We start from the raw sequence: 27,491 nt of genomic DNA, 5'->3' as shown, positions 1-27,491 counted from the left end.
TATCTCAACTCATGAAGTCTTCATTAAATTTTTCTCTCCTCTGCCCACCTGTGGCAGGAGAGGATGAGCAACTGCCATGGGTACCTGGAGTTTGGCCAGTGTCAAACCACGACAATATCCTAAATCCCAAAATTATACTCCTAATAAACCAAAGCCAACTAGTTGTCAGAGGCAAGTTAAACTCCTTTAACGTATTTCAAGAGTCATTCTAATTGAACAGGAATGAAATAGATTTTAACATTTCCTGGGAGAAGTGGTGAAATTCTTTGGAAAATGTATTATTTTGAAAAGTGCTTTCCAAATTATTTTACATGGCTGTCTCAATAATCCAACACCCACACTGTCTGACTATTGGGAACACTTTCTCTTCCTTTGACATATCCATCAAAAATACTGCCAGTTAACCCACATCTTTGCAGTGTTTGAGGCTTCTGGATATTCCACACAATGATAGATTTTTTCTGAAGGGATAAAAAGAGTATTTGGTATGGAACACATTTATGTATACTGTATAAATGATGCTGCTTTCTCCTTTTGGCATCATTTGCAACAGCCCTCCAGTAAGAGATAAACGATGCTGTAAGTCCTGTTCAGCAGAGTAACACAAATTCAAATGGCATTTTCTCCAGTTCACAAAGTTACTGGGAAGCACTTCAAGAATGTTAGAAAAACTTCCAGTTTCTACTACCTGGCCTCCTGACATAATTATGAAAAAGGAATTTTAAAAAACCCAAAAACTAACTAATAACAATAACAACTAGTTCTTACTTGTTTAGGTTTCACAATGAACCACTTATACTGGTCCTGATTTACCCTACAGTTATTCATCGACATGACATCTTTAACACTCAAAGATAACCAAGATACAAGATCTATTATGCTATACAGTCTTGTAGGCAGACATGTAAAAACTGGATCAGATTCACTCTGAAAAGATACATAATCAAGCACAGTCCAATGGATTCTAGATTTCCAGACCAAACATAGGATAGAAAATTAAGGTTCTCCTTTAAGCAGCCATCACCTTGTTTTGGAAACAACTTTACAGTTAGAATACAACTATTATTTCACAAGTGTTTCACTCAGCAGAGACAGAGGAGCTACTTAATCCAGCATTACTAGGAGGGGGAAAAAAAAAAAAGATTGTAGACCACACCCTAGGTGTAAACTGATACAGATTTTCCTCTGTAGTTTCACCTGAAACAATAGCCAGAGGGTGTAATTTAGGGTTTATACACCTTGACAAAGCCATAGCTATAATATCTAGGGACAATTAAATGTTTGCAGAGTGAAGCACCTTTGGTGTCTGTCTGATCCTGAGGTTGCAGTGAACATGGCTGTCTCCTCTCTCACCCACTCAGCCCCACAACCTGGTCCTACGTTCTCCTTCCAGTCACAAGAAAAACCCTGCTGACTTCAGTGGCTCACAAGACCCCACATCCCCAGATAACACTTAATAAACCATCAGAACTCCCATTTTCCTACTCACAGCGTCTACTATGCCACTTATGCAGTCAATGAACAAAACCATAGACTGAAAGTTTAATTTATGAAGGGTAAAATATGACAGAATATGATGTCCATGGAAAGCAAATATCCAATTTACTGTGTATTCATCATAGGACTTGATTTTCAAATGTAACTCATTAAAGCCTCCAGACTTCATTTTAAGGCAAGCTGCTATAGGACTTCCAGGCAACTGTATCAGTGAGAAAGCATCCAACCAATTGGCTTGCAAAGGAAACAATGAGAGCTCTAGATATCAGAACCAAAGCAATACGGACTTAAGCTCAAAATTGTACTCTACAGGATTTTAGTCCTTCAGCTCTTTTGTGCCTATTTTTTCGGTGTCAGTTGAGAAAGCTGCATTTTCTGTTGCACTACAGACAGTCGATGAAGATTCAAGTCCTGCTTAGCAACAGAAGGAAGAGCAGATCAAGAACACTACATGTTTTCTGCCTATTATAATCCCCCCAGCAGAAAACAAGGCATAACCAATTATCCCTTCCCCCTGATATCACCAATGAATTTCATCCATGGGCTACGCCAAATCTATCAGAAGTGGAGATCAGGGTGGGGGTGAGCTTGTAAATAAATAATCCTTCTCATTTGGAACATGTTACCACACACCACCTTATTCCACAGGGCTGAGGGGCATGTGCACACACAAGTAACTGAGCATTTGAGTATTTCTAATCTACCTGAGCCAATAACCCAGAATATTTGCCATTTCCAAACCTAGCAATCATGACTCCAAGCAATGTGGGAGCAGCTGCGTGCGCAGTTTACTCTGATGAAGTCACATCCTGTCATAGCCTGTAGTATCTGGGGTTACCACGAGTGTCTGACTCGCCACAAGAATGAGTGTGAGAGCCACCAGCACCAGTCCTGGCTCACAGCTGCACACAGCCTGCACAAGCAGGGACAGCTTTTGACTGTGCAAAGCCTTCTAGCAGTGGGAACACAGATTACAATAGATTTATTGCCTTCTATGACAACTGCTTTTATAATCATGCTACTCTGCTACATTAGACTTTGAATTCCCTTTGTCAGATTTTAACACTTCCTGCTAAAAAACTTGAAGTGCAAGTACAAAGCTCTATTCATCTCTGTTCTGTCACCTACACCGTAAGAATTCCTAGGAAATAACATTGAATATCATACATATGGGGAACTTCCACAGCAGTGGATTATTTCATTCAGTACACAGGAAGAGAAAAAATTTTCAAGCATCCTAGAGGTTATTTAGAATAGTTAATCACAAGTCAAATATTACAATGGTTTGTGAAAGATGAAGTATTTTCTGTCTGGTAAGAGACAAGAGATCACACCTATCCCCAGACAACCTTCAGCAGTTCCAGCCACAGGCTGGGCATAGCCAGGAAAGCTATAAGGATTGGACACATTCACTTTTATGGATCTGCTGCAATGGAAGAAACACCCTCTAAAATAGTTACCTTATTGAGAGTAATCTGCATCCTCTTAACCCAATTTTTTTAAAAGTATCCTTCACTAAGCCTTTTTGTCTTTCCTGCTCTACTTAGATGACAAAGTTATCACCTTGTATGAAAGTCACATTTCTACATATTTATTGCATTGTTCTTCTCTCACTGAGTTTTTGTTGTTAAATATAGCACAGAAAAGACACAAAACCCAATCTTTAACCAAGTATTATCACCTCTTCTGCACAGGGATAACCTAGCTAATCATACATACCACTTAAGAAGCATTAGATAACAGTGAATTCCTGACTGTTACGTATGTGTACAGACAACTATTTCAAAAGGTTCTTATAAAAAAGAAAATATCCTGCTCCTCACATACTATGGACAGATCAAGACAGTCTTGTGGCTGCAGTTCCAGCCAAAGTCCCCAAGGCCTTGCAATACCACACTAACACTGTGGTAATACCTAAAATCTGCAAAGTATCTTGAAAGCATATGAGATGACACAGTTCTAACTTGCAGTCTAACATCACAATATTCTATTTATAACACCTGACTCATCTCGCCAGAAATAATTAAATATTGTAAACAGAGCTTGGATTTAAAGAGAAAAGAATAGCAAGAAAAAATTAGGGCCAATCACTGCAGAGAATTTCAGAAGTAACATCCTTTCAAATTGCATGTTTTTCAAGCAATCTCATAAAACCCCCACAATTTTCCTAAACAGTTCAATGCAATTTTAAAGTCTCCCTGTAATTGTTTTATGATAACCAGTCCACAAAACCCTAAAACAGTTTGTGTAAATAGTCAATTAAAATGCAATGAAATGAAGAAGAGATTTAACTGATTACAGGCTGTGAAGAGCTACGCAGAATGTCAAAAAAGAAGCATGGCACTTTGTACTGCTACCTTAAAATATTTATTTCAATCTATTAAATACTCTCACAAGTGTATTTGCAGGTAGTAAAGGACTACAGAGCTCTCTAAGCAACTCTATGATATGATTTGACACAACAAAAAATCAACTCAAGGAAGCACTTCCCAAGGCTGAATAAAAACAAATTTAAATTGGAAATAAGATGCTGTCTCTTACTTGTATTTACAACTTAATATTGGAACAGATGCTTTAATTATTTATGGCACCTGCTGCTGGGAAAATTCTAGACCTTGGGTCTATGTGATAAAGATGCTTCTAGTGAGCCTCCCAGGCCTGGATTTCACTGCTCAACCCAGCCTAGAAAGAGCTCAAGAAGAACAAGGGTTCATTGCATGGCTCTTAGTACTGCCACAGCTCTGGTAACTTCCATTAATAGCAGTTAATATAATCAAACCTCAAAGCTTCTACTGAATGCCCTAGAGGTTCACAGAGCCTTTTTTTTTTTTTTATCCCCAAGACATACTAACTGTCAAAGACCAGAAGTTCAGCTGTTACCAGGTGACATGATGCTGAACAGAGTTTGCTCCCACCTGCTCTCCTGACTGATTCCTACTGTCACTAAACCTTCCAGAGTGTCTTCTGAAAGTGCCTACCAAAACCTGACAATCTGCATTCCCACAGAAAATTCAACACTTGCTTTATTAAGACAGCATAGTCAAAAGCTGGAAGACTGGGGTACTGTGCTACAACACTCCACAGTCACCACCAATTCTGACCTGTGACCCAAGTTACAGATGTTCTCTCCTCCTCCTCTACTTTGTTGCCAGTTAACTCTAAGCTATGGTGACAGTACCAGTGAAGTACTTGGTAATAGTACTCTATTCGAATAGCTTGAAATAGACAGTACCAAGGGATTCACCTCTCAAAGGATGTAACACACACAAAAATAACCCAAACAAACTAAAAAAAGGGGCTGTATGTGTAACTGAAAGAATGAGGTGCTTAAGCTCTAGTAGACACCATAGTTTCAGCATCCACTGAATACACTATTAAAAAGAAACATTCAATTTAAATTGTCTAACCAAATCTCTTTTCTGCTCCCCATGCTTTTATTTTCTCAAGATGCTAGTTTCCTTTTTTATAATTTTTATAATTTTAAGTATTTCAAAATTGTTTTATGAGTCAGTATAAGAATATAACAGACTGTTATCCACTTCAAAAGAGTTGCACAAATTAATAAGTAATGGTGTATGTAATGATGATGTACATGGGCTGTCTCTCTCTGACTCTCCAATATAGACTTGGGGGTGGGGATGGCTTGGTTTTGGGTTTCTTATTTTGGATTTTTTTCCCATGTTTTTGTTTTATTTAAAAGAACATTCATGACAACCTCTAGCAATTGAAAATTTACTCCGGGTAGTCAAAAGAGTTCCTTGGGTGGTGGGAGAGGCTTAGGGCCTCAGCCCCAATAAACAACTCTGGTCCTCACTGTTTCTATCCACAGCTTCTCTACACTTTCACTGAGCAAAATGAGCCAACTTGTTGTTAAATTTTGCAAGAAGCAACAGTTGCCTCTGTTGAAGCCTGTCAAAGTTACCACGCATGAACTCTGTACTCACAGTTCTATTTAGAGCTCCTCTTCGCAACAATGGGCTAGAAAATTTCTTAAAAGCAAACTAAATTCAGCACAAGCTAGCAAGGACCTCCTGAAAAACTGTTTCAAGCACTGATTTTGAGGTTTCATATGAACAATCTTTTTTTTTTTTTTTCAAATCAAACAGTGTCAGGTACTACAGACACATCAACCTCCTTTTAAGACCTGCTGCATCTCCAAGGTGAACTGAGCGTCTGAAAACATTTTGGCTGCATCCAATGGCACTCCCTCCCACTATCATACAAGTTTGGAAGATAGACTTCAGCAAAGTTTCATTTTAAAATATAGGAAAAAATGCATGAAGATAATGAGATTTTCTGCCTTATTGTTTTGGAATTCATCTACATATTACAATGCAACATGCTTTCCTTGCTTCATCACAGCACAAGTGAGTGGCAGAGGATTCACACCTTTAGCTGGTTCACAAAGCAGTAAGTAATTAAGTGACTGCATGAGCCAAAAGATTCTGTCACATGGATTACATATGAAAATAATTAATAAGCACAATTCTTTCTAACACGTTCTTACCTTGATAGGATTGCTCAGCAGAAGAAGGCTTCAGTGCACAAAGTCAAAGTAAAGTTTAAGGTTTATTTTAAAGTAAAATCTTCCCATCCCATTGGGTATCCCTCTCTCACTTCCATCTCCTGGGGATTTTCCATACCAAGAGCCAGTCAAGTCCATTGGGTCCATACCTTATTTCTTGCAGCTCTGATTTCTACATCAAAGCTCAGTGTGGATTGTTAGTGTCTCAAAAAGCAACATGTAGGAAAGTATCCAGTGAGTTTCTCACTTTGATGAAGGTCAGTGAGGATCCCGGAAGGAATGATTTAATGTTATGTATGAGCAGAACAGAAAGCATGCAAGAGCAGTGAAAAAAAACCAGGGAAGTATGAGACACAAACACTGGGAGTTTAGGAAGACCAAATTCAAATTGTAGTTCTTACTTCAACGTGAGCTTGGTTAGGACAAGGAGGGTTAGATACAGAAAAAAAACCATGCTTGAGACATGTTTCCTGATCCCTACATGGAACTAACATCATCAACAGATATGAAGGACTCATCAGGCTTTACAACCTTCTAAAATGCTGAGAGAGGAGCTGCCTGATCAGCAAATAGAAAGTGCCACTGAGAAAGGCGTGTTTGAAATCCTGCCTCTCTCCACTGCTTGCAAATATTGCCCCGGAATTACACAGTTACATCCTCCTTTATTCCTTTCAAAGAAATAGCATGCATCATTCTTTGCCTTTAAGGCTTAACAAAGGGAGAAGGTGGCAATGTTAAACCCCTTTTCTAATACAGTGTTACAACAAGAGCACTCACTCTTCATTCAGGAGTCTCAGACTCAACTGCCTGTGAGGCTGAAATCCACCTCTTCCCACCAGGCATGCTGAGGATGAGGCCATTCCCACCAGGGGATGCAGCAGGTGGGAAAAGAAACAACTACCACCCAAACCCCGGTGGGGACACAGGCCAGTGGGAGCCTGACAATTGTTAAATAAAGAAAATGGTTCTTGGTTTTGAACCCAATCCTAATATGTGGGCTGTAAAGTCATGTTCCTTCTTTTGCTCCCTCTCCAGGCCATGAATATTTAATTCTTTTATGCACACTGGAAGAGTTGCAATGCAAGGTTAAATTAGCCTAAATAACCTTGAAATCCTTTTGTGAAGTCGGGCCTCAGAATCAACTCCCAATCTGTAGAGAAATAACTTTCTTACACAAGGAGTTCTGTTGTTACTTGTAATTAAAATACTGTGGGGTGCCACGACAAAAGTCTTGAGGTTAAAGTGGATCTGACAAAATTTACACTTCAGGTTCACCTTTCTCTGTTAAGAACCAAGGTTTAGAAAGTCCAGTTCCTTAATACATGTTCGTTCCTCAATTCTGAATGCAAAATTCTTCCTGGGAAAAGGAATCACTTAAAGCATTTTCAAAGTTTTATTTGATAACACGTACGTATACTGGCATGTTTTCTGCTCCCCTATTCCTTAAGTTAATCTAAACTTAATTAATCCTACTTTAGCTCTATTTTGCAACAGACCAAGCTCCCTACAGACCAGCTACAGGTATATGCCAAGTCAGTGTCTCATTCATGTATCATAAAGCAAGCAAAATAAATAGACTTCTGAAAGCGTGACAGGGCTACTAAGTTTCACTTTTAATTCTCTAAGTATTTTATGAGCTTCTTTCAACTCATAACCCTACCAATCATCCACTTGGTTGGAGCCAGTGCAGAAAAGCTGTGTCTCAGTGATCTGCTTGTGCAAAAACAGTTTCATGATCTCTCTCCAGTGGGAAAAAAAAAATAGGATAGATTATTCTTTACCCTGCCAGCTAATCTTTAGAATCTGGAAACCTTAGATGCTTGCATTTTCAGAGGCAGAAATAAGAGCAAATGTTTGAAAATCCTTATTGGTAAAATCTTTACAAGAATAATGTGTAAGTTTATTGCTATAAAAGCTATTCAGCATTTGAATGATTTGCCTATTCAGAAAAATGAATTACATATCCAGTAGAATGATTAGATTGGAAGTTGGAAATGAAGCAATAAAGTGATTTTTCAAGTGCCTAAGAACTCAAAGATACGCTTAAGAAGATGGCAAAACAACACAGGTGAATCTGAATGTTGCAGCACAGCTGCCTATTGCATCTTTTTTCTGTGCCACTGACCACCGACTCTGATCCTAGAAACTGTATTTTCCAAATTTTAGCAACATTAGGAATTCTACAAAAAATAGCCACTTTGATTCAGACTCAATATGGATCACTGCCACCCAATCCTGCTAGCCTGTGCCACCTTGCTTGAGGTTTCATTTGCTGCTTGCAGCTCACAAGTGGGGAAGCACTGAATCAGATCATCTCCTAAGGTCGCTGGCAAGTTCTTCTTCCTGTGATTGTAAACCATGTCTACAAACTCAGTCTTCCATTTCTAACAACATCAAATAAATGACTTGGGTCTAACTGCTCTAGTATCTAAAACAGCTGGGCCTATTCTCTGGCGCATGTCTCAGGCAGTCAGAGGGAACCAAGAACCAACAATATTAAGAAAGGTTCTAAAACTTTCTCTGTTCTAAAACAATCACTAAATTAGAAAAACAAACAGAAATTAACATAATAAATCAGACTCATCGCTTCTTTTTTTCCACTGCCTGTCAGAAAATAAATAATCATCTATAGCTTTCATTCATCATCTGCTTACAACTCCAAGCAGCACTGTTACTCTTGCAAGAAACTAGGCCGTAATGGGCTTTTGCTAATCACAGGTGAAAGGTCACTCTCATTTAGCAGAGTACCAAGCAATAAACATAACACATTGACATGACAGAGGAAGGGATTGGTATTGAAATACTGACATGGATTATACCAAGAACAAAAAATATTGTAACTCAAGAGAAGATTTTATCAGTATTGGTCACAGAGCTTCCTCAGGATTATTTTTAGTCTAAAGAAAAAAAACTCCCAACATATAAAAACACAGTAAACTGACAGTCTATGCCCTAACTTGTAGTCTTCAAAATACATATTAATTTAATAGTAACGCTAATTACACCAGTCACTGACAGGCCACCAATCCAATAGGAAACTCTCATCCTTTCTCTTTTCCATACCTGACCCTCTGCTAAGTAGTTATGAGGAAGAAAACTTCTTCGTGCACTTTTCCTCAAGAATGAATCGCACTCACCTTCTCGGCAAAGTCGCATTGCTTCTCGGTTTCTTCCGTATTCCTTGAAACTTTCTTCTAATGCTGTTCCTAAAACCAAAAAGCCACAAGATCTCAATCCACGGAAAAGCCAGAGGGTAGGAGCTGACCCCCCCGCTCGTGACCTGGCGCCCATTCCCCCGTGGGCACACGCAGGGACACGACAGTAAACACAGGAGCGGAGGCACCGAGGACTCCTGGGCCCCGGAGCGGGGGGAGCCGCTGTCAGCGGCGGGGATGCCTCACCTGCGGCGGGAGCTCCCCGCCCCACGCCGAGGCTGAATCGAGGGCAGGAGGTGCCGGGCTCCGGGGACCGGCTCCGACCTCCTCGCACCGTGTCCCGGATTACAGGAACTGGGGCAGGCGCTGCCCGCTGCGCGCCGCTCCCGAGCCCGGCCGGGGGGCGCGCACCGGACAACGAACTCGGCCGCGAACGCCGGCGCTGGGAACGGACCCAACCTCCCCGCCGGGCCCGGCAACCCCGCCGTGGCCGTCCCGGGGCACCCGCGGGGTGCGCCGGGGAGGAGCGGGGGGAGGGGGGGGTGGGGGTGGCGGCGGTTGGCGGCCACTCACCGTCGTTCCCGTGAAGTTTAGCAGCATCGACCCAGTGGCTCCAGGGCTGCCCCAACATCGCCTCGGGGCTGGGCAGGGACCTGCGCTCCCCGACGGCCGCCATTGCCGCTGCGGTGGCGGCGGGGCCGGCGCCGCTCCCGCCTCCTCCGCCTCCTCCCTCGCCGTGGCGGGGCCGCCGCTGCCGCTGCCTGGCGGCCGCGCCGCGCTGCTCCCTCCTGACGTCACCCGCGGCCCGCGCCGACATTCTTTCCGCTGCTACAATGTAACGAGAAAAGTCAGCGGCCGCTTAAGGTGGCGCCCCGCTCTTAAGGCAGCGCCGCGGCGCTGTCAGCCCGCCCGCTCGCTCTGCTTCCTCCCCGCGGGGAACCTGAGGCCCTGCGGCGGCGCCGACTCACCTCTGCGGCGGCCCGGGGGGCAGCGCCCGGGTGCCCATTATTGTGCGGGGAGCGCTGCCTTCCTCTTCACCGTGTAGGTGAGGCGCGCTTGTGTTCGCGCTAACAAAGCGGCGGAAGGGAGCGGGGGCGGGCACGGCTACGCCGCCTGCCAGGCGTACCCCAGCTCCATGGGCCGCCTCGCTCTCCCCGCACCGCGGCCCCGCGACCCTACAAAAACAACGGCCGCATCACAACCCCGCCTGGCACCCGCTGCCCCGGCGAGGGGGGCGGACCGGAGAGCGACGCTGCGGGCGGAGCCGGACGGGCGCGCCCCGCCCTCATCGCCGGTCCACCTTAAACCCGGCGCCTCCTTAAAGGCAGCGGCGAGCAGGAAACTCGCTCCGGGCGGGCGCGTCCCCGTCCCCCCCGGCTCCTTCCCTCCCCTCCCATCCCATCCCCTCCCATCCCATCCCCTCCCCTCCCTCCGCTCCTCGCCCGCGGCGACCGCCCGGCCCCGGGCACAGGGGGGACACCCAGCGAGTTTCCTGCGCGCTGCTGCCCTCGTTATACCCGTAACTTGTCTCCCAGGGAAAGGGCCTTCTCATTGTTATTCCACATTTCTTTTTTAAACAGCTTTTTTTTTTTTTTTTCTTGCCTAAACTTTGCGATGACGTCGTGCCGTGTCAAAAGCGAGGATTAAAGGATGCTGTCGTACCTGCTAACTCCAAGTTACAAAGTCTAAGCTTTGCAAAATCAAGTTTTTTGATTAAAAAAAACCCTGGATTTAGAATTCATTTATTACAGAGTCTTCTCCACTGAAGTGTTCAAGTACCGATGTCAAACTGTCAGGCCATGATCTGCAGCGATTTCTGGCCACGCTTGATGCCACTGTCAGTAACAACATCCTCGGAGAGCAGCTAGAAATATGTAAATCTGATGTGCTGCCTCCTCTACAGGTACTCGAGAGCATGGGACTGGCACTGGCAGTGGAACTGCTCACAGATCCCGTACATGTATTTGCAAAACCACACAGCAGAAATGAGAACTGTAAATAAATCTGTTTAACCTGCAGAGGTGCATATACATGCAGGCTTAGCTAATTTTCATTTTCTGTTTTCATTAGAAGTCTGGGACTATACAAGCTAGAGATGTTTCTTTCCAAATTTATGCATATAAAAGATCTATAAATTCAAGCTCATCACACCATAGTCATACGGGCTAGTATAGGCTGTAATTATAAGAACAGTTTCAGCGTTCCACCCAACTGATAATTTATGTCACGCTCAGAATGTATCTCATAAAACTGCAGACCTAATACAGAGCAGCTAGCGTGATTTTTCTCTCCCCCTGATCAACTTGAAGTCTAACTTAGCTCCTTCATAAAAGGCCAAGACCATAAAATTTAGGTAAAGAGAGCAACACTGATTTCTACTGCAGACATTTGCAGCAGGATTAACTATCAAAGGCCATCAGCCTCTTGAACTGGGCCCTGATGTTTCAGATACACTGGCTCTTTTCTGCCCTGTCTGTAGCTTCCCAAAACTCTTCTTAGTCTGAGCGTGAATAAAGGTGTTCATGGAACCAGAGCCTAAAGATTAATGGAGTACATTATTGTTTGATTAATTATCAAATAGCATACTTTATAATATAGAGAACTACTTATAATTAAAGCTAAGAACATCATTGGAAGAAAAATGTCTGAGAGGTGCTGAACAGTTTCTGAACAGAACCTCAGCTTTTTTTTGTGGTGTAGAAACCAGATAGGTAAAAAACCTATGCCTGGTTTCATTCAAGCTTAGTTCTTCCACAGTGCTTCACAAATGGAGTCTAAGGTAGCATCCATAGCTGAATGTAGACTCCAGCCATAGGATAAAGCAAGTTACAGACAGATTTATATTCTCTGTGTCAAATAAGCTTATTTATGTTATAAACTTCATTCAAGCAGCTTTCCTTTGTCCTGGAGTAAGCTGTCAGAAAGCTCCCTCAGCCGCAGTTTGAAAAAGAACCTTTGATTTGTCCAAGTGTCCATCAAACTCATAGAGGGTTTTTCTGTTATTTACTTTATATAAATCATAAAGTAAATATAGAGACAAGTGACCAAACAGAGTCATAGAACACCATCACCTACCCTTTAACAGTGACAGAGTTGACCATGACAGAGCAATTTCATGTTCACACATCACATGATTCTTTTCTTTAAACATTACCAATGTATTTATGTCAAACTATGCAAAAATTGGCAAAATTACATCGATTAACTAACTACATTAACAAGCCAATGGATCGGAAACTACTTCTTAGTTTCTAAAGTTGACACTCATCAAGTTACTCAGAAGTGCCGCTTGCTTCAGAAGTGCCAGCCACACAGGTAAAAGCACACGCCACTGTTATTTCATACAGCTTTGATTATCCCCTTTATGGCTCTTCTCTGCTCTTTCAATCTGGCTGTTGCATTTTTAGCCTCCCTCTTTCACAGCTTTTCTTCTTTCCCTATATATTCCCACTCAAGATCTAATTCTGCAGTCTGGGCCTCAGGCTGTCCTTTAGTAAACCTTCCGCTACTGAAATATTTTCTCACTGTGCCGTGAGTACATCAGTATTCCAGCAGAGGGAGGGAAGTGGCAGCAGAAGGATCAGTTCATCAGTTCAGTGCACAAGACTGATTAGTCAGACAGCAGGAATAGGGGCAGATGAAAAACTAATTTTACAAGGACTGGAAGTGGCGAGAACTTTCTCTCCCCACAAAGTCACTAGGCTGAGTATGTTCTTCAAGCTCTTTAAAGCACACTAGTTCAATTTTCTTACATTGTTTCCATAATGCTGTACATGAATGCATTATTTTAGGCAAAAATAGGGAAATCCCTGAAAATCCATCATGTTAAAAGGAGATCAGAATTGAAAACACATGTACAAGCAGTAGACTTTAACAGAGGTGACTGTTACAAATCTGAGACATCCGGTTAGAAGAGCAGTCATCCAAAGCTCCCTTGGTGGTCAGTAGAGAGGAAAGGATACTTCTGGGATCAGTTTGATCCCTCCTGAGAGAAAGAGAAGCCCTTCTCTTTCCACTGACCACAGAAGTTGCCATGGATGACCACACACATAAATTAGGCACCTGCATTAGACATCCAGGATTAAGTGGGGTGAACCTGGCCAGGAGTGGGGAGAACATTCAAGAGTGTAAAACTGCCTAGAAGCCAATACTTCTCTTTAACAGAACAAAACGGAGCTCAGAAATGCCACTGGTTCTAAGGACTTATCTGAGGAAACAAAATAACCCAAGCAGTAGCATTGGGACTGAGACAATGTGTGAAAAACCATGAACTGCTCACACCTGTAAATGAGAACAAGTATTTGGAGAACAGAGAGAAAACACAAGGAGGAGTTAAGTTAAGCTCAAAGAGAAAGTAGAGAAGGAAAAATATGAGGCAGGAAAACAGCAGAAAACAGTGGATGAAGTAGAGAAAACAGTCAAATAATGATGTGAAGAAAGCATAAACAAACAAAACATATAACACAGCCTACAAAAGCAAAGAAAGGAGACAAAAAATAGGAAACAAAACATACAGAAAACTCGCAGTTTTAAAGCTCACTAAGTAGATTTAACAATATATGAAACATGGCTGGCAACACTATGATTAAATGTATGCCTACAAATAGCATGCAACTGCTGAAAACTGCAGCGGATGGTTATTTCATGGCATGACACTGCAGGCATTTTTTCACCTGTACCAGCAGGTTTCATTCTTTTGCCAGGTGGTCCGGGAAAGCCGTTCAAACAGGGAACACCTACTTCAGCTGTTCAGTTAGAATCTGTATGACAGCCTCTGCATAGGACCTGAGATATGACAACTCTTAACTGGAATGAAAAAGGAAGGATGAATCTGCAGCCGAACTCTTTTAAGAGCAGAAGTACAATGATACGATTCACCGATGATTTTCCACAATGGATGTGAAAGGATGTGAGAGCTGAAGTGCAAAGGGAGAGGCAGGGAGAATCCACGGGGGTGTCACTTTATCAGTACTCAGAAGAAAAGAAAATAGTGAATTCACAAAAAGTCTGCCAAGCAGAAGCTTTGAGGGGCATTATGGCAGTAAACGAAATCAAGTAAGTTAATTCTAGTCAAAGGTATGAAATAACCAAGAAGGGCATAAAAACCAAGATCAAATGTCATTATTTGTTGGTAGGTGGGATTCAGGATGAAGTGACAACTCAAGCAGTTGATATGCTGAAGTCCTGACCCTCCCATCAGCTCCTACTGAAAACACTGGAATAGGGAGTACATTTTATGTATTGTAAAATGTATCTCCAGTATGAGAAATGTAAGACTATAACTGGGCAAGTAGGGAAGCAAGAGATAAAAAGTTCACATAAATCAAAACATCCAGACGAAAACAGAACTGCCCAGCCATAACAAACAGACCATTTAATTTAAGCCACTTTATAGAAAAATATTGATACACTAAGAAAAACACACTATGGTAATCTGTAGTTCACTCTGACATCCAGGAAATCAGCAACTTCTCCCTTTATAACTATACACAGGATTGTGATCCTGAAAAATGATACTAATCATAAGGAGCACACAATAAAATATTATATAAGGAATCATGCTAGTCTATTATCCTTTTTCCCACGGATCCTGGGAACAGGTTGATGTGTATAATTTTATTTATGAGTAACACTTCAAAGGTGAAACTGGAGATGCTCAGAAGCATTGGAATACAGCTACTTTAAATGCTGGAAAAGAAATTATTGTGCATACCTACTACAAACCTCCTGTAACAGAGGAAAGAACAATATTGTTAAGATTAGAATACTAACTTAATGTATCCTTTTCTGAGAAGAAAGAATTGAGGAATGGAGACTATTAAGTAAATCTGCAAAGAATTTGGCATTAGGGTGAGAATGTAACAGATGCCCTTATATGTTTATCCAAACATCACAATAACACTTTTACACCCAAATTGTAAGATAATGTTATTATCATGCATTAAGAACTTCGCAAAGGACTAAAACCACTTCCTTCTTTACTTAACTTTAAAATATGTCGGCAAGAACTCACAACATAGTGATCCAAAGCAGAATAAGGAACAGTGGAGCACAGATCTTTGCCCTGCTTAATGACACCACATACTGTCAATTCTTGGAGGGAAATTTACAGAGGAAACACTCTGTAGTGATACAAAGTTTCCAAGTGTTAAAGGTAGATAGGCAAAACTACACTAAATACATCCAGTTAATGATCTGGAAATCAAACTAATGTTTACTAATTTTACATAAGGTACTGAAATTACCTTTTGAATTTGGAAATGTTAAAACAATTTCAGCAACCTAACTGTGCAGATGAATCATTTTAATCAGAGGAATCATAAACAGGTATGACCTTTTAGATTCTCATTTATACACAGAGAATATGATATTACAACTTAGAATTATTCCAGTATGCAGCTGTTCACGCCAATTGTAACAAAACATCAATGCTGGATTTCCATTTACTGAAACCAAAGGGATGGGGACAATTTGGTAGTACTGATCTTCTGCTGGAACCTAATTATCATGCAAGGTTTCACAACCTGCCTGGTTTCTTGCCAGTTTAAGACTCTGGGTGCAAGCACAGCCCACAGGACTCGAGTTCCTTGAGGCCACACTATCTATGAAGGGAAGCTGCTGAGGCCCCGTAACCTCTGATGTGCTTTTAACATCAAACCAGGGATCCTAAGAACCCTGGCGCAGGGAAACTTAAATTTAATCTTTCTTCTCATGTTTGACTGCTGCCTGCTGATGCTTTGCTGATGACACCTGCTCTGACCACATGCTTAGCAAGTTAACAACAACATACTACACAAATTGGACACGGGCAGGTCTGTGGGACTTGACAGGATGCACGCAAGGGTGCTAAGAGAGTTAGTTTGAAAGGTCACAGATGGGGACCCTGAGGTTGCCAGCAAACTGGCTAAACTGCTGTGCTCAGAGGGTGGGAAGGGCTCAAAACCAAATGCCAATCAGTCACAAACAGAGTTTCTTACGGATCAATACTGGGCTCAATCCTATCTGATATCTTTTAGAATTATCATCTGGATGACTGGGATAAATCCATCATCAAGTTGTGCAGGTAACACAAAAACTTGGCAAACAAATAGATCCACCCAAAGTGTCCCTATGTACAGAGATTGTGACAGGCTGGATCACCGAGCCACATTAAAAAAATGGACAGGGTCCTGCAGAGAGCCCACAAAGTGATTAGAAGGTTGGAAAATTTTGTGAAAAAATTAAAAGTAATTGGATTTGTTCAGCCTAAAGAAGAGAAGATTCAGGTGAGATGTAATCAGTCTTCCAAGACGTAAAAGATAATTATAGAGAAGATGGAGGTAACTCTTCACAAGGAACAAGGTGACAGGGCAAGAGACAACAGGCACAAGTTGGTTCAGAAGTTCTGTCCAGATGCAACAATGAAATATTTACTGTGAGGACAATTACGTATTGGAACAGGCTGCCCAGAAAAATTGTGAACTTTCTCCTGCCAAAAATATTTAACCCTTAGCTTGACCAGGCCTCAGATAACCTGCCTTAAACAGAAGGTTGGACCAGATGAAGTGCAGAAGATTGCTCCAATCTAGACTTTCCTAGGATTACATGAAAACCTGACAGATGTTGTGGTCCTATTCAGTGATGTGGAGCAAGCAAGTAGAAAGAACAAAGCCATATTTTGCAACCCAGACACTCTGGGTTCTCTAAGACAGTCATGTCTCAGGTTGCTGAAAAATCCAGGGAAGCATTTTGCTATAAAAACTTCAGGTATTACAGCTTCAAATGTTACATATTGCAAGATCCCGACAGTAACAAACATTCCTCACAATTCTTGAGCCCAAGTTAACTCTGCCATTTAAATAAGCTCTGCAGGCCAGATCCATGCTAACCATAATGGCCCCTTCTGCTGCAATCTATTTTACAATATATTAAAAGATTATTTGTCCAGCAAATACTGGCCAGGCTATAATAGTCTGAATTCTTCATATCTGTGCATAAGAATGAAGTATTTTTTTTAATGGAGTTAAGCAAAAATACACAAAATGGTGAAATGCACGTGATGATAAAGAGTAAAGATAAATGCAAGGGAAACAGAGAAAGAAACAGATAATCTTTCAATGAATTAGCAGTACCTGATAAAATAATCTGCACTAGCAGCCCTTCAGACAAAAATTTCAATTTATTATCATAATTTTCTCTTTTTTCTAACATTCTGCAATGACCACTCATGTGTTCATAGTCATGCAGAATAAACCCACTGTATTAGGAAACTGTACAGTCTTATCTCAGATTACAATTCAACTTTCTGAACTTGTAAAATAATAGGACTGATGCAGCAGGTAGGCTATGGCACATGCCAGGGCCTAACAGCCTTCAAATGCTTTAACATATGGAAACATAGAAATAGAAAAAATAATTATTCAGAAAATGAAGATTACTTCTTCTAAAATATAAAAAATAAATAGATAAATTTAAAATACTGATTCTACGATATTCCCAACCTGCCAAAGTTTACTTTCCCAAATCACTTCACCTAATTGATTGAAAGATACAATCCAGCTTAGTTTTATCTTTTAAAGTTTGGCAGTTGAGTGCCAAGTTGAACTCCTTTCAGGTTAACTGTAACATCACTTTATTTCCCACTGAAACATACATTAAACATCTGCATTTTAAAAAAGTCTCCCCACTGCATCTGGTAACACTTCAGACTTGCTTTGCAACCCTGCTAATATCCTGTTCTCTACGTTTCTCACATCTAAAGAATGAGAATCTTATGCTTAAGGAAAATATTTGGTTAAGCATGTCACAGTACCTTGAAAGTATGGTGAACCGCTGGGTTGATTTATCAATTGATCTTCATCTGTTCAGATTTTGGAAGCTTTTCCTAACTTGTACCTGATTAATTCTGAAAGAAAAGAAAAAGAGTACAGCACTAAGACATTTGAAACCTTAACTCCGTTTCCGAATGATGTGTCTGTTTAAAAACTAATACGAAGCATTTTATCAGTTTTACAAACACAGTTTGTGCAATAGATTTCAAATTGAAAGGTAAGCAGGGAGCTGTTATGGTGTGCTCTGTACAGAGCAGCTCTCTAAATGGCAGCCTGACATTACCAGAAAGGTATGCATTGGATGAAACCTCAATCTTCAGCCCAGTTACTGCACTTGCATCGACTCCTACTGACCAGGTTCCCAAGCATATGGCTGTGTCTGTATCACACGCTGGAAATACGACAGGGCTGGATTTTCTGCACAGGATTTTTCTAAAACACAGCACGACTCCAGAAACAGGCTCTCAGGATGCAGCCATTGACAGCTTTACCGCCATGCCAGAGAACATGGAAAGGTATCCTTCACATAATCAACTTCAGGGACTATCACTGTACCACTGACGATGAATTTAGAGAAATGTACAGATTGAGGCCCTCCCACAAACGGGACCTTTATCATTTCAAGCTCAGGTTTTTAAGATCCTTCCATTCAATGCTTATAAACTTGTTTACATAAACTAAACTTAATCCCAGTTTCCTTTGGTTTAGCATAAACCAGTGCTGAACTGGATTAAAGTTAAACCAAAGCCCTGTTAAAACTTAGAAAAAAGTTCAACTATTTTTGTGCACAGCTTATATTTAAGATCAATTACTTGATTTTTAAAAGTGCTTTGAAATTAAACTGGTGATTTTTTTCTCATCGCTAAAAAGCCATGAAGATATATATAAAAATAAGCCAACCTAGCACTGGGACTGGATGACACTCCAGAGAAAGCTATTTTTTCCCCTCAAAGGACTAAAGTCCAGACATGAGGAATGCAGTCCAAGAGGGCGTCCGAGCTGTCCCCCAGTCTGTAGGGCTCTGCTCCAGTGGAAGGTGCAGAATGAAGTTTTTCCTGACTTCTGGCTGCTCCTCTGGGAAGACGTCTGCCAACTAAGTTTCTATCTTTAAAGTCTTTTTATGCACTGAGGATAAACCCTTTTTTCATTTTTTCCTTTAAACTGCAGCTTAGCAGCTAACATTACCTTGACTGAGATCCTTTAGAGATATATTTACTATTTCTAAGACTGACTATGCTCAGTGACATAGCTGATCCTAAGAAGAACATCCTCACTTAATTATATTCTAGTTACTGCATAAAATCCAAATTTTTCTTGTTTTCAATGGGCAAGACTTGAGAGCAAGTCCAGTATTTTTTTTCTCCCCTCTGTAGGCACTGTTTTGCTTTATGCTTAATAGAAGTGATCCTTAGCAAATCTCTACACTAGTAGAAGTCTCAGAACGTATTTCCTTGTTACACATACGAATCTGAATACTTCAGTATAAAACTTTCCCTTCAACTCCTGCTGCTGCTAACTAGGAAAATGCAATGCAGTGTTTACTGCATTTGTGTCCTTTATTAGTTTAGGACAGGAGACTGAATTGATATGGATCATCCCCTTCCCAGAAGATCATTCAAAGTTTAGCCTCAAAGTCCCAAGCCCTTCAAGCACATGACCTACCTGCTGTGGAAGTAATTCACTCTTCCATCTCTACCCCAATTTCTTTAGGGGATATAAGAGCTCTGCATGCAAAACCCTCTTTCTTTTAACCTGATGTAAATGCTACTTTTTCATAAAAGGCAAGCTCTATTGCTTCATGCAAAAATGAAAACAAAAACTATAAAGCAGAAGACGTCTCCAGAGACTTAGAGATCTAGAAATAGGATAGTAAAGAAATGAACAAGACAAGAGTGAAGGAAGGATAAGCAAAAATTTTATTCCTGTATAAGACAGATCAGAGTCACCACCTGGAAATTTTGCTGTAGGGATTACACCTGCAGTTGAGTTTGAAAGAAGTTACAAGAGTAAGTCTCAAAAGAATAAATTGACAGCTTAATTGACCCTTTAAAGAGAACTCTTTCTCTGGATAATGGGTGGCAGAGAACAGGAATGATTCTTGTTGAGAATTTACAGCAGATAAACCACAACTGTCAGCAGAGAGTAATGCAAGGAAGTAATGGGATGATTGAGAACAAGCCAGGTGGAGCTCTCTCCTTGATACCCTGGAAAAGGGAGAGGTAGTTGAAAGGTGGAAAAATGACAAAAAAAGCAGAAGCAGCAATCCAGGAAAAAGGCCTGCATTTCCAAACCAGCGAAGCATTATGTCACTCTCACTGCCTGACTATCAAAGAAACTTGGGCAAATTTGCTGTTTAATACTTTGAGGAGTTACTGATATGCAAGACAGGAAACCACATCCTGGCAGAGCAAGAGCTGTACCCCAGTCAAAATGGTATCTACACAGATTACATATAATATAGGCAGAGTTACAATTACTAATGCATATTATCCATTTAAGGGGAAACACATTTACATGGAAATTGTAATTGCAAATCAACTCATTAAAATAAAGAAAATGAAAATGTATGTGAAAGAGCATCCCTAACTTTTGAGCGCATCAGAACAAATGCCTCAGCTATCCAAGGTCCTTTAACTCTGTTTCTTTTCAGGTGCCAGAAATACGCATCAAAGAACATGCCTAAATTTTGGAGCACTCTTTCCCCTACGTTACCTACTAAATATTCAAATTTAAGATAAAATGCAAAGTCTATATTTATATAAACAAAGATGTGGACATGCAGGGTATGATCACACCCAGTACTGGGCTTCACTTGGGCATTCTGTAAGTCTGGGATAACCTCAGGAGGTGTCATTGCACCCCTTGGAGAGGCAGGAGCAGCAGGGGTGTGTGGAGGCAGCAGGAGTGGGGCAGCAGCAGCCCAGGGGCTGCTCAAGGGTAAACCCCAGCAGTCCCCAGGCTAATCCTGGCTGTGCTGGAGACTGACCCTGAACCCACCAACTACAGAATCTCAGGGGGCAAAGACGGTATCAGAACCACCAATTGCACAATTGGCCCTGCTAGTCTCTCTGGGAGACACAATTCTTCACGCCTTCAGAGACTGAAAAATAACTACCAGCTCCATTCAGAGATTAAATACCAAACTTCTGTAAACATCAATTACAAAATTACAGCTTCTCAAGATTTCATGTATTTCCTATGTACACCAATAGCAAGTGCTTCTCAGAATTACCTAAATATTTACTATTATTTGTGCAAACAGAAATGCAACAGAATATTTGGTGTACAATATAATAATGATACAAGTTATGCTGAAATTATTCCAAACATGCATAGGTATCTTAATTAATAGCAAGAAGGATCAAACTTTAATAACTAATATTTTAGTTAGTACATAACTAATACCATAATCAGTGGAGAAGCAATAACACCTTTTGGATAATTGATAAAAATTGCAAAATAATTATGCACAGCAAAGTGCACTTGATGGGTCTTTACTTTGACTACTATAATTTTCCTTTGTCTAACGGCAACAGGCAAAGACCAGCTTTCATTACCTTCCTCAACAAATCATGTCATCACTGATTTTACCTTCCACCAATTTCTCTTTTAAATTAGAAGTCTTCTTCAGCAGTAAGATTAACAAAGTCTTAAGAACCCTTTGCATATTCCACTTCAACAATTTAAGCAAAACCACACAAAGCATTGAACAGAAAGGTAAAAAACATACCTTGTTTCAGAAATAAGGCAAGATTGTCTATAAGCAAGTATTGTGCCTTATATTTCAAAAAACACCCACAATCTTGCAGTATGATTTCTGCCACTATTTATTTGAAAGTTCAACCCCTAAAACACATTATCTTACTACAGCAAACTAAGATAAATATGCTCAGTTGAAATTATATTTATACATTTCTTTTAAAATGGTATTTATAGATGTCTGTAGAGAAGAAAAATATATGTTCTGCATTTTTAGCCACAGGAATATTTCAGACCAATTACAACTTGTATTACATCAGAAACACAAACAATGAAAGCCTGGTAGCTAGCAGTAAGACACTGGACATCAGGATTTTCCATTTCTAAAATAAAAAAAAATCCTGATTGGATAATTTAAAAGGGTGCATGAAATAAAACACTAATGAAGTAAAAAAAACTGAGAAAAACATACAATCATAATATAAATATACTTTTCAAGACAGAAAGGCAGAGCTAATCAAGGCAATTGAGAGCACATGATTAATATGATTTGCAAAATTTATTACTGAGCTTTTCTGTTAAAGGTAACATTATTCAAACGACACCATCACAGTTATTTCAGATTAAGGATTTCAAATTAGCTCCTTGTGTATATCATTATTTTGAGTAGCTGCATTTTATCTGTCTAATTTTAAATTACTGCAGGCAGATGAAAGTAATCCTAAAATCTGACTCATAATTCAGGTACCATACCACTAACCTTAACAGAGATGCTGGTTCCTACACAGGTACAACACTATTCCCAATGTAAACAAAGGACACTGGCATGCACCCCAGGCTAAGGATGTCAGCATTTTTCAAACACCTTTCTGACTGTTCCATTTTATGGTGATGCAATATGACCTACATTTTCAACGGCCAAAGAGAGACAGAGATAGAAAGGGAGGAGATAGAGAAAATAAAGACAGACAGACCTTTGCTGTCCTTATCCTCTACCAACTACAGCTTTAACTGTCCCTCATGGGGGTAGTAATGGACAAGAATAAAAGCAGAATAACCTTACCATAAATTCTGAATGAGAAGCTGAAAGATAGGCAAGTGTAAGAAATAGCAAATTTTTTTTTCTCCTGCAATCCTGTGAACAAGTACATAGAAACGCCCTCAATAAGGAAAGAACAGTAGAATCAATAATTTTATAATCAGTTGCCAGAACAAAGCTGTCTGCAATACAGATGCTTATTTTACTACCTTGTATTTCCTCTCATGCTCCTACCACTTCATTTCCATGTATTCCCTTAAGATCTCAAAACAAAACACAAAATAATCCACATCATCATTATCATTTTTACAGACAGAGGAGCTGAGGAAGGAGTGATTTGCCCAGTTATGTACCAGGCCCAAGGCAGGCTTGGGAACACAAAGCATCACTCTTCATTATCTCTGTCCTTTGCAATCTATTAGGGACTGTGATACCTGTCACCCTAATATATAATCTTGACATAATACCAGAATTATCTCTACCTTGTATTTCTTCCACATGAACTTCACAGAGAAATCTGTACTAAATTACTCCTAACTCTCAGAAAGCTTTCCCTCCTCACAAATGATGGTCCACATTTCTCAAACTGGCTCTGGAAATGCACTTGACTGAGCTGCAAAACTCATCTCTGGAAATGTTAATGGTCTTTTTCAACATAAACATGTGAATATACACAACTAATTAAATCTTTAGGTGATTGTTTTGGTGGTTTGGGTTTTTTATTCTTCTGCAGCTGAAGCACTTTCTTTTCAAAAATCTGTAGTTTTCCATAGTCAAAACTAGTAGGTTAATAAATTAAAAGCCTATTGCTAGGCTTGTATTAAACAGAAATCAAGATCTTTTGGTTATTGGTTACTCTACTTAAGTCCAAAAATATCCTGCATAATATCTTCAAAGCACTTAGAGGATCAGAGTGCCTTTACTAGAGCTGGTAGTACAACATGCAAAATAATAAGTAATTTCTTTATCTTTAAAACTGAAAGCCAAAGCATGATCTAAAGTATATCTCTGTACATACGGAATTACTTCAGCTCTTTCCAAAGAGTTTCTTGGGATTTGCACATAGGTAAACAAGACTGTAATTTGGCATGGTATTTGAAACCAGAGATCAATAAAATGTATAGACTAATCCTGAGTTTGAACTGTGATTTTATGATAACAGCAACTTTCTTATCAAGCAGCATTCATCTCATGAAGTGCAATCAGCCCTACACAGCAAGGGGTGAGAAACTGTTGCTCATTTGCTTGAGTGCTGCTGCCTTTTCCAACAGCAACTCTCTCAATCAAATTGTTTAGCAGTGAGGAGTTAGGGAGGCAAACAGCACCTATACCGGAAGAAAGAAAGAAAAACCTTAAAGCCCTTCTTACTTTATAGAGAAGAGACACAGTGGAGAATCAAGAGACAGACAGCTAACAAATATGAAGGAAGGGAATTACCTGTATAATGATGGGAAAGAGCTTAGAAATTGAGAAAGGATGGACACTGAAAAAGGAGGATGGGGATGCAGGGGGTAGTGTGGAAGACACAAGATCTTAAGCAAAAAAGAGAACACTTTCTCCTTCAACACTTGCCCATAAGACTGTGAGGAAATCCTCACTCAATTAAATGAAATTACAATCACACGTTTCTCCACTCCTATTATCCCTGACTGCACTTGGGTCAATCTGTTCTACTCTTTAAAACTGAATTCAGTGAATGTAGTGAAAAACTGGTATTTCTTCCATTATAAACAAATTTATGTCTGTTAATCTAGGACAGGAGTTCTGCTGATGGAAATCTTTTCTGTATTGTCAACATCACTAAAGCTCCCTTTTGTGAATATTTCACTGCAACATTTTCTGTCCTTTTTATCCTTTTTTTTTTTTTTTTTCCCTTTCTTCGTAGTATCTCTGTCACAGTTCAGAAGGGAAAGAAGCAGAAGTGACATTTTCATTGCTGTCCAACACCATAAAAATTTCAGCTGGAGAAGCCAATCAGTGCAGGCACCAAGCCCAGCATCCATCCCAGAACGAGTCTTCCCTTTGCCTACCAGTGACTGCCACCTAGAGCTGGAGTGCACTGCCTCACACGAGCAGGACAGAAATGTTACAGCAACAACAAAAATGTCAACCCCAGCCAAAAAAAAAAAAAAAAAAAAAAAACAAAACCAAAAACTCGCACTCTAGAAAGTTACAACAACTTACAGGATTAAATTCATTAGGTTTCTCTTCCTAACATGCCTTCAGAACAATAAGCATTTGGCCCATGTCTCCCTGTTTTTCTCTGAAAACTGCTGTTTAGTTATACATATTTAAGTCACATATGTAGGAAAATGTACATTAAATAGGCACTATACTGCTTTTCAAGTAAATCCTGTGTTTCAGTTTGTTTCCTAAGAAATATCCTGGGCCACGTGAAGAAACTGACTACAGAATCTCATCATTAGCTGAACGATGCAACAGTGAAATTTCAAAGATTACCTGTGTTAAAATGCTGATAAGGCTTTAACATTCATGACATTAGTGATATTAATAAGACAAGAAATGTCTTTTTAGTGGCATGAAACTTAATTTAAAAACTCTAATATTTTCATTTTTAAAAATACACTCATACTGACCCAAATATACCAGTAGCTTAAATGTCTACAAAAGCCCACCCAAGCAAACAGCACTTCTGACACAATGTATGCTTAACACATATTTATAAACTGTATTAATTCACAGCTGCTTATTATACTGTATAAAATCATATCTTTTTCTAACTACTACTTATGTAACTATTAATAAGGTACCTAGTTCTCAAGCTTTAGTCAAACAACCACTAGATACTCTTTAACAGAATAAAAGGAAGGATTTTTTTGTTATCATTTATCTGGAGAATTTAATAATTTGCATTTTTAAATATTCCCAGTAGCAGTTCCCTTCTCTGCGAACTATACACAGATGCAAAGCCAAAGCTGTGTGAGTGTTAGCATATTCTTTAGCTATTAAAATAATTTATTAGCTATGACTAATAATGCCTTGTGAAGAAATCAGTTCTCCAGTTTCCTCACTCTGCTGCTCATGGACAGGCAGACTGGTAATGGAGCATTAGAAAAACAGAGGATTTCTTCTCACATTTATCATTCCATTAGATACACAACCTCCAGGTTCCACAGTATCCCTCCTTATACTGCTAGTCCCACTAAGAAATTAATTTTTCCTAAGGGGATCCATGTTCACAGATAAAATTAAATTAAATGGAATTAGAAATCTCACTGTTGAACATGGTTACCTTCGTATGAACTAAATGTCAAGCTGTGGTTACTGAAATCAACAGTTTGAATGCAGCCAGCTGGAAAAATTGCTCATTCTGAGCCATGCTCAGGACATGCTTTCCCCCACAAGGCACTCCACGAATCTCCATCATTCTTCCAAGCAGAATAACAATTCTGCAACTGGCCTAGATGCAACACTACAGCAGAAAAGAATATTTAAACAGAAGGATGACAGGGACTCACTGTAGAATTGTCCTGGAGGATGACATGAAAGAAACACTGCCAAAAATCTCAGACCCGTTGAAAAACACAACCTTTCCTTGACAACTACCACAGCTTTTCTCACAGATACAACAAACTCCACTTGAAATAGAACTGATGAACGAGTTACAGAGCTGGAGAATAGGTTTCAGCATGATGCTGTCAAAATGTGACCAATGTGTAGTTAGAGATCTGTTAACCAATGGAGAGATAGATGGAACCTCTGAAGGTCAGCCAGTCCAACCCTAGCCCCAAGGCATGATAACTAAGCTACCTGGTGGGAACAATACAAGTAATCAAACCTGTTCTTAAAGACCTGGGGCAATGGACAAGCCATTGTCCCACGGGTGATTATTCCAGCCTTTCAATACTTCCACTAGAGAATTGTGTTTGCCCATGATCAATCTTCATTGCTTGAAAATGACCTATTTATTTCTCCACCTGCCACAAGCCCCCTGCTTTGCAATGACCTCTAACAGATCTGTGTTCTCACCCTCTGAGCCCCCTCTTTTTTACTGTAAGGAATTGCATTCTTGTGGCAGGCACACATTGTTTATGCATCGTGGTTTTTTAGATCTTCAAGCAACTGCACTGGCATCTCCACATCTCCTCTTTCCTAATTTCATTCAATATAGACCCGATGTCCTCCATGTGTGCAGTTAATGAATACTTTATTTCAAAACTAAAGCAGACCAAGCAGACTTATTTTCACAAACACAGGATCCTTAATATTATATAGATTTACTTTGGTTTTTTAGTCTAAGGAAGTTTAGGAAGCTCAACTAGAACACAGCATGCACCCCTACCCTATGCAGGAATTTTACATTTAAGTAAAACAAATACAAACATAGAAGATATTCCTATCACTTTAAAATTCAAGTCCTGTTCATGAGTGGCTAAAACGTCACTTATTATGGTGTGAGCACAAATATAAAAAGGAGGTTGACCCCATCGCCCTGCAACAAAACGATGCAGTTCCCCATTGATATCAGAGATGGTGCTCAAAGCAGAGCTGTGAAAAACCAGAAACACAGAAAAATACTAATCAAATGGCAAGAAAAATAAAAAGTCATAAATTGATAGGAAAGCTTCAAAGTAAATCTTAAAAAATATGACCACATGAAAGCTTTTCTTTTATATATCCTTCAGTACTATATTTATGTGCATAAAGTCTCAATAGTTACGTATTCTCTTTTTGAAGTATTCCTTTTTCTAAGGCAAATATCACTCTTAAGCTGTAAATTCTCTGATAACAACAGACAACTATAT

The 27,491-nt window shown here is 40.0% G+C and overlaps 1 protein-coding gene across 3 annotated transcripts in view; it reads right to left on the bottom strand.

Moving 5' to 3' along the window:
* The window catches only part of ATXN7 (ataxin 7), an 86,809-nt gene that overhangs the window by 50,263 nt on the left and 9,055 nt on the right, over positions 1-27,491 (bottom strand). The window contains exons 2-5 of one of the 3 annotated variants that reach the window (XM_066195809.1): positions 17,969-18,061; positions 10,146-10,352; positions 9,751-10,005; positions 9,160-9,228 (exon numbers count right to left, since the gene is read on the bottom strand). In XM_066195809.1, the coding sequence (XP_066051906.1) occupies positions 9,160-9,228; positions 9,751-9,994 (313 nt within the window). In that variant the 5' untranslated portion in view covers positions 9,995-10,005; positions 10,146-10,352; positions 17,969-18,061. The remainder of the gene's footprint in view (positions 1-9,159; positions 9,229-9,750; positions 10,006-10,145; positions 10,353-17,968; positions 18,062-27,491) is intronic. The other 2 variants (XM_066195807.1, XM_066195810.1) reach the window with 2 other exon arrangements.

The sequence above is a fragment of the Chamaea fasciata genome, unplaced genomic scaffold (assembly GCF_029207755.1).
Source record: "Chamaea fasciata isolate MVZ Bird 193981 ecotype frontalis unplaced genomic scaffold, bChaFas1.0.hap1 SCAF_13, whole genome shotgun sequence".
In the NCBI taxonomy this organism is placed as follows: Eukaryota; Metazoa; Chordata; class Aves; order Passeriformes; family Sylviidae; genus Chamaea; species Chamaea fasciata.
The sequence above is the reverse complement of the archived record's forward strand: the minus strand, read 5'-3'. Positions and strand labels throughout refer to the sequence as shown.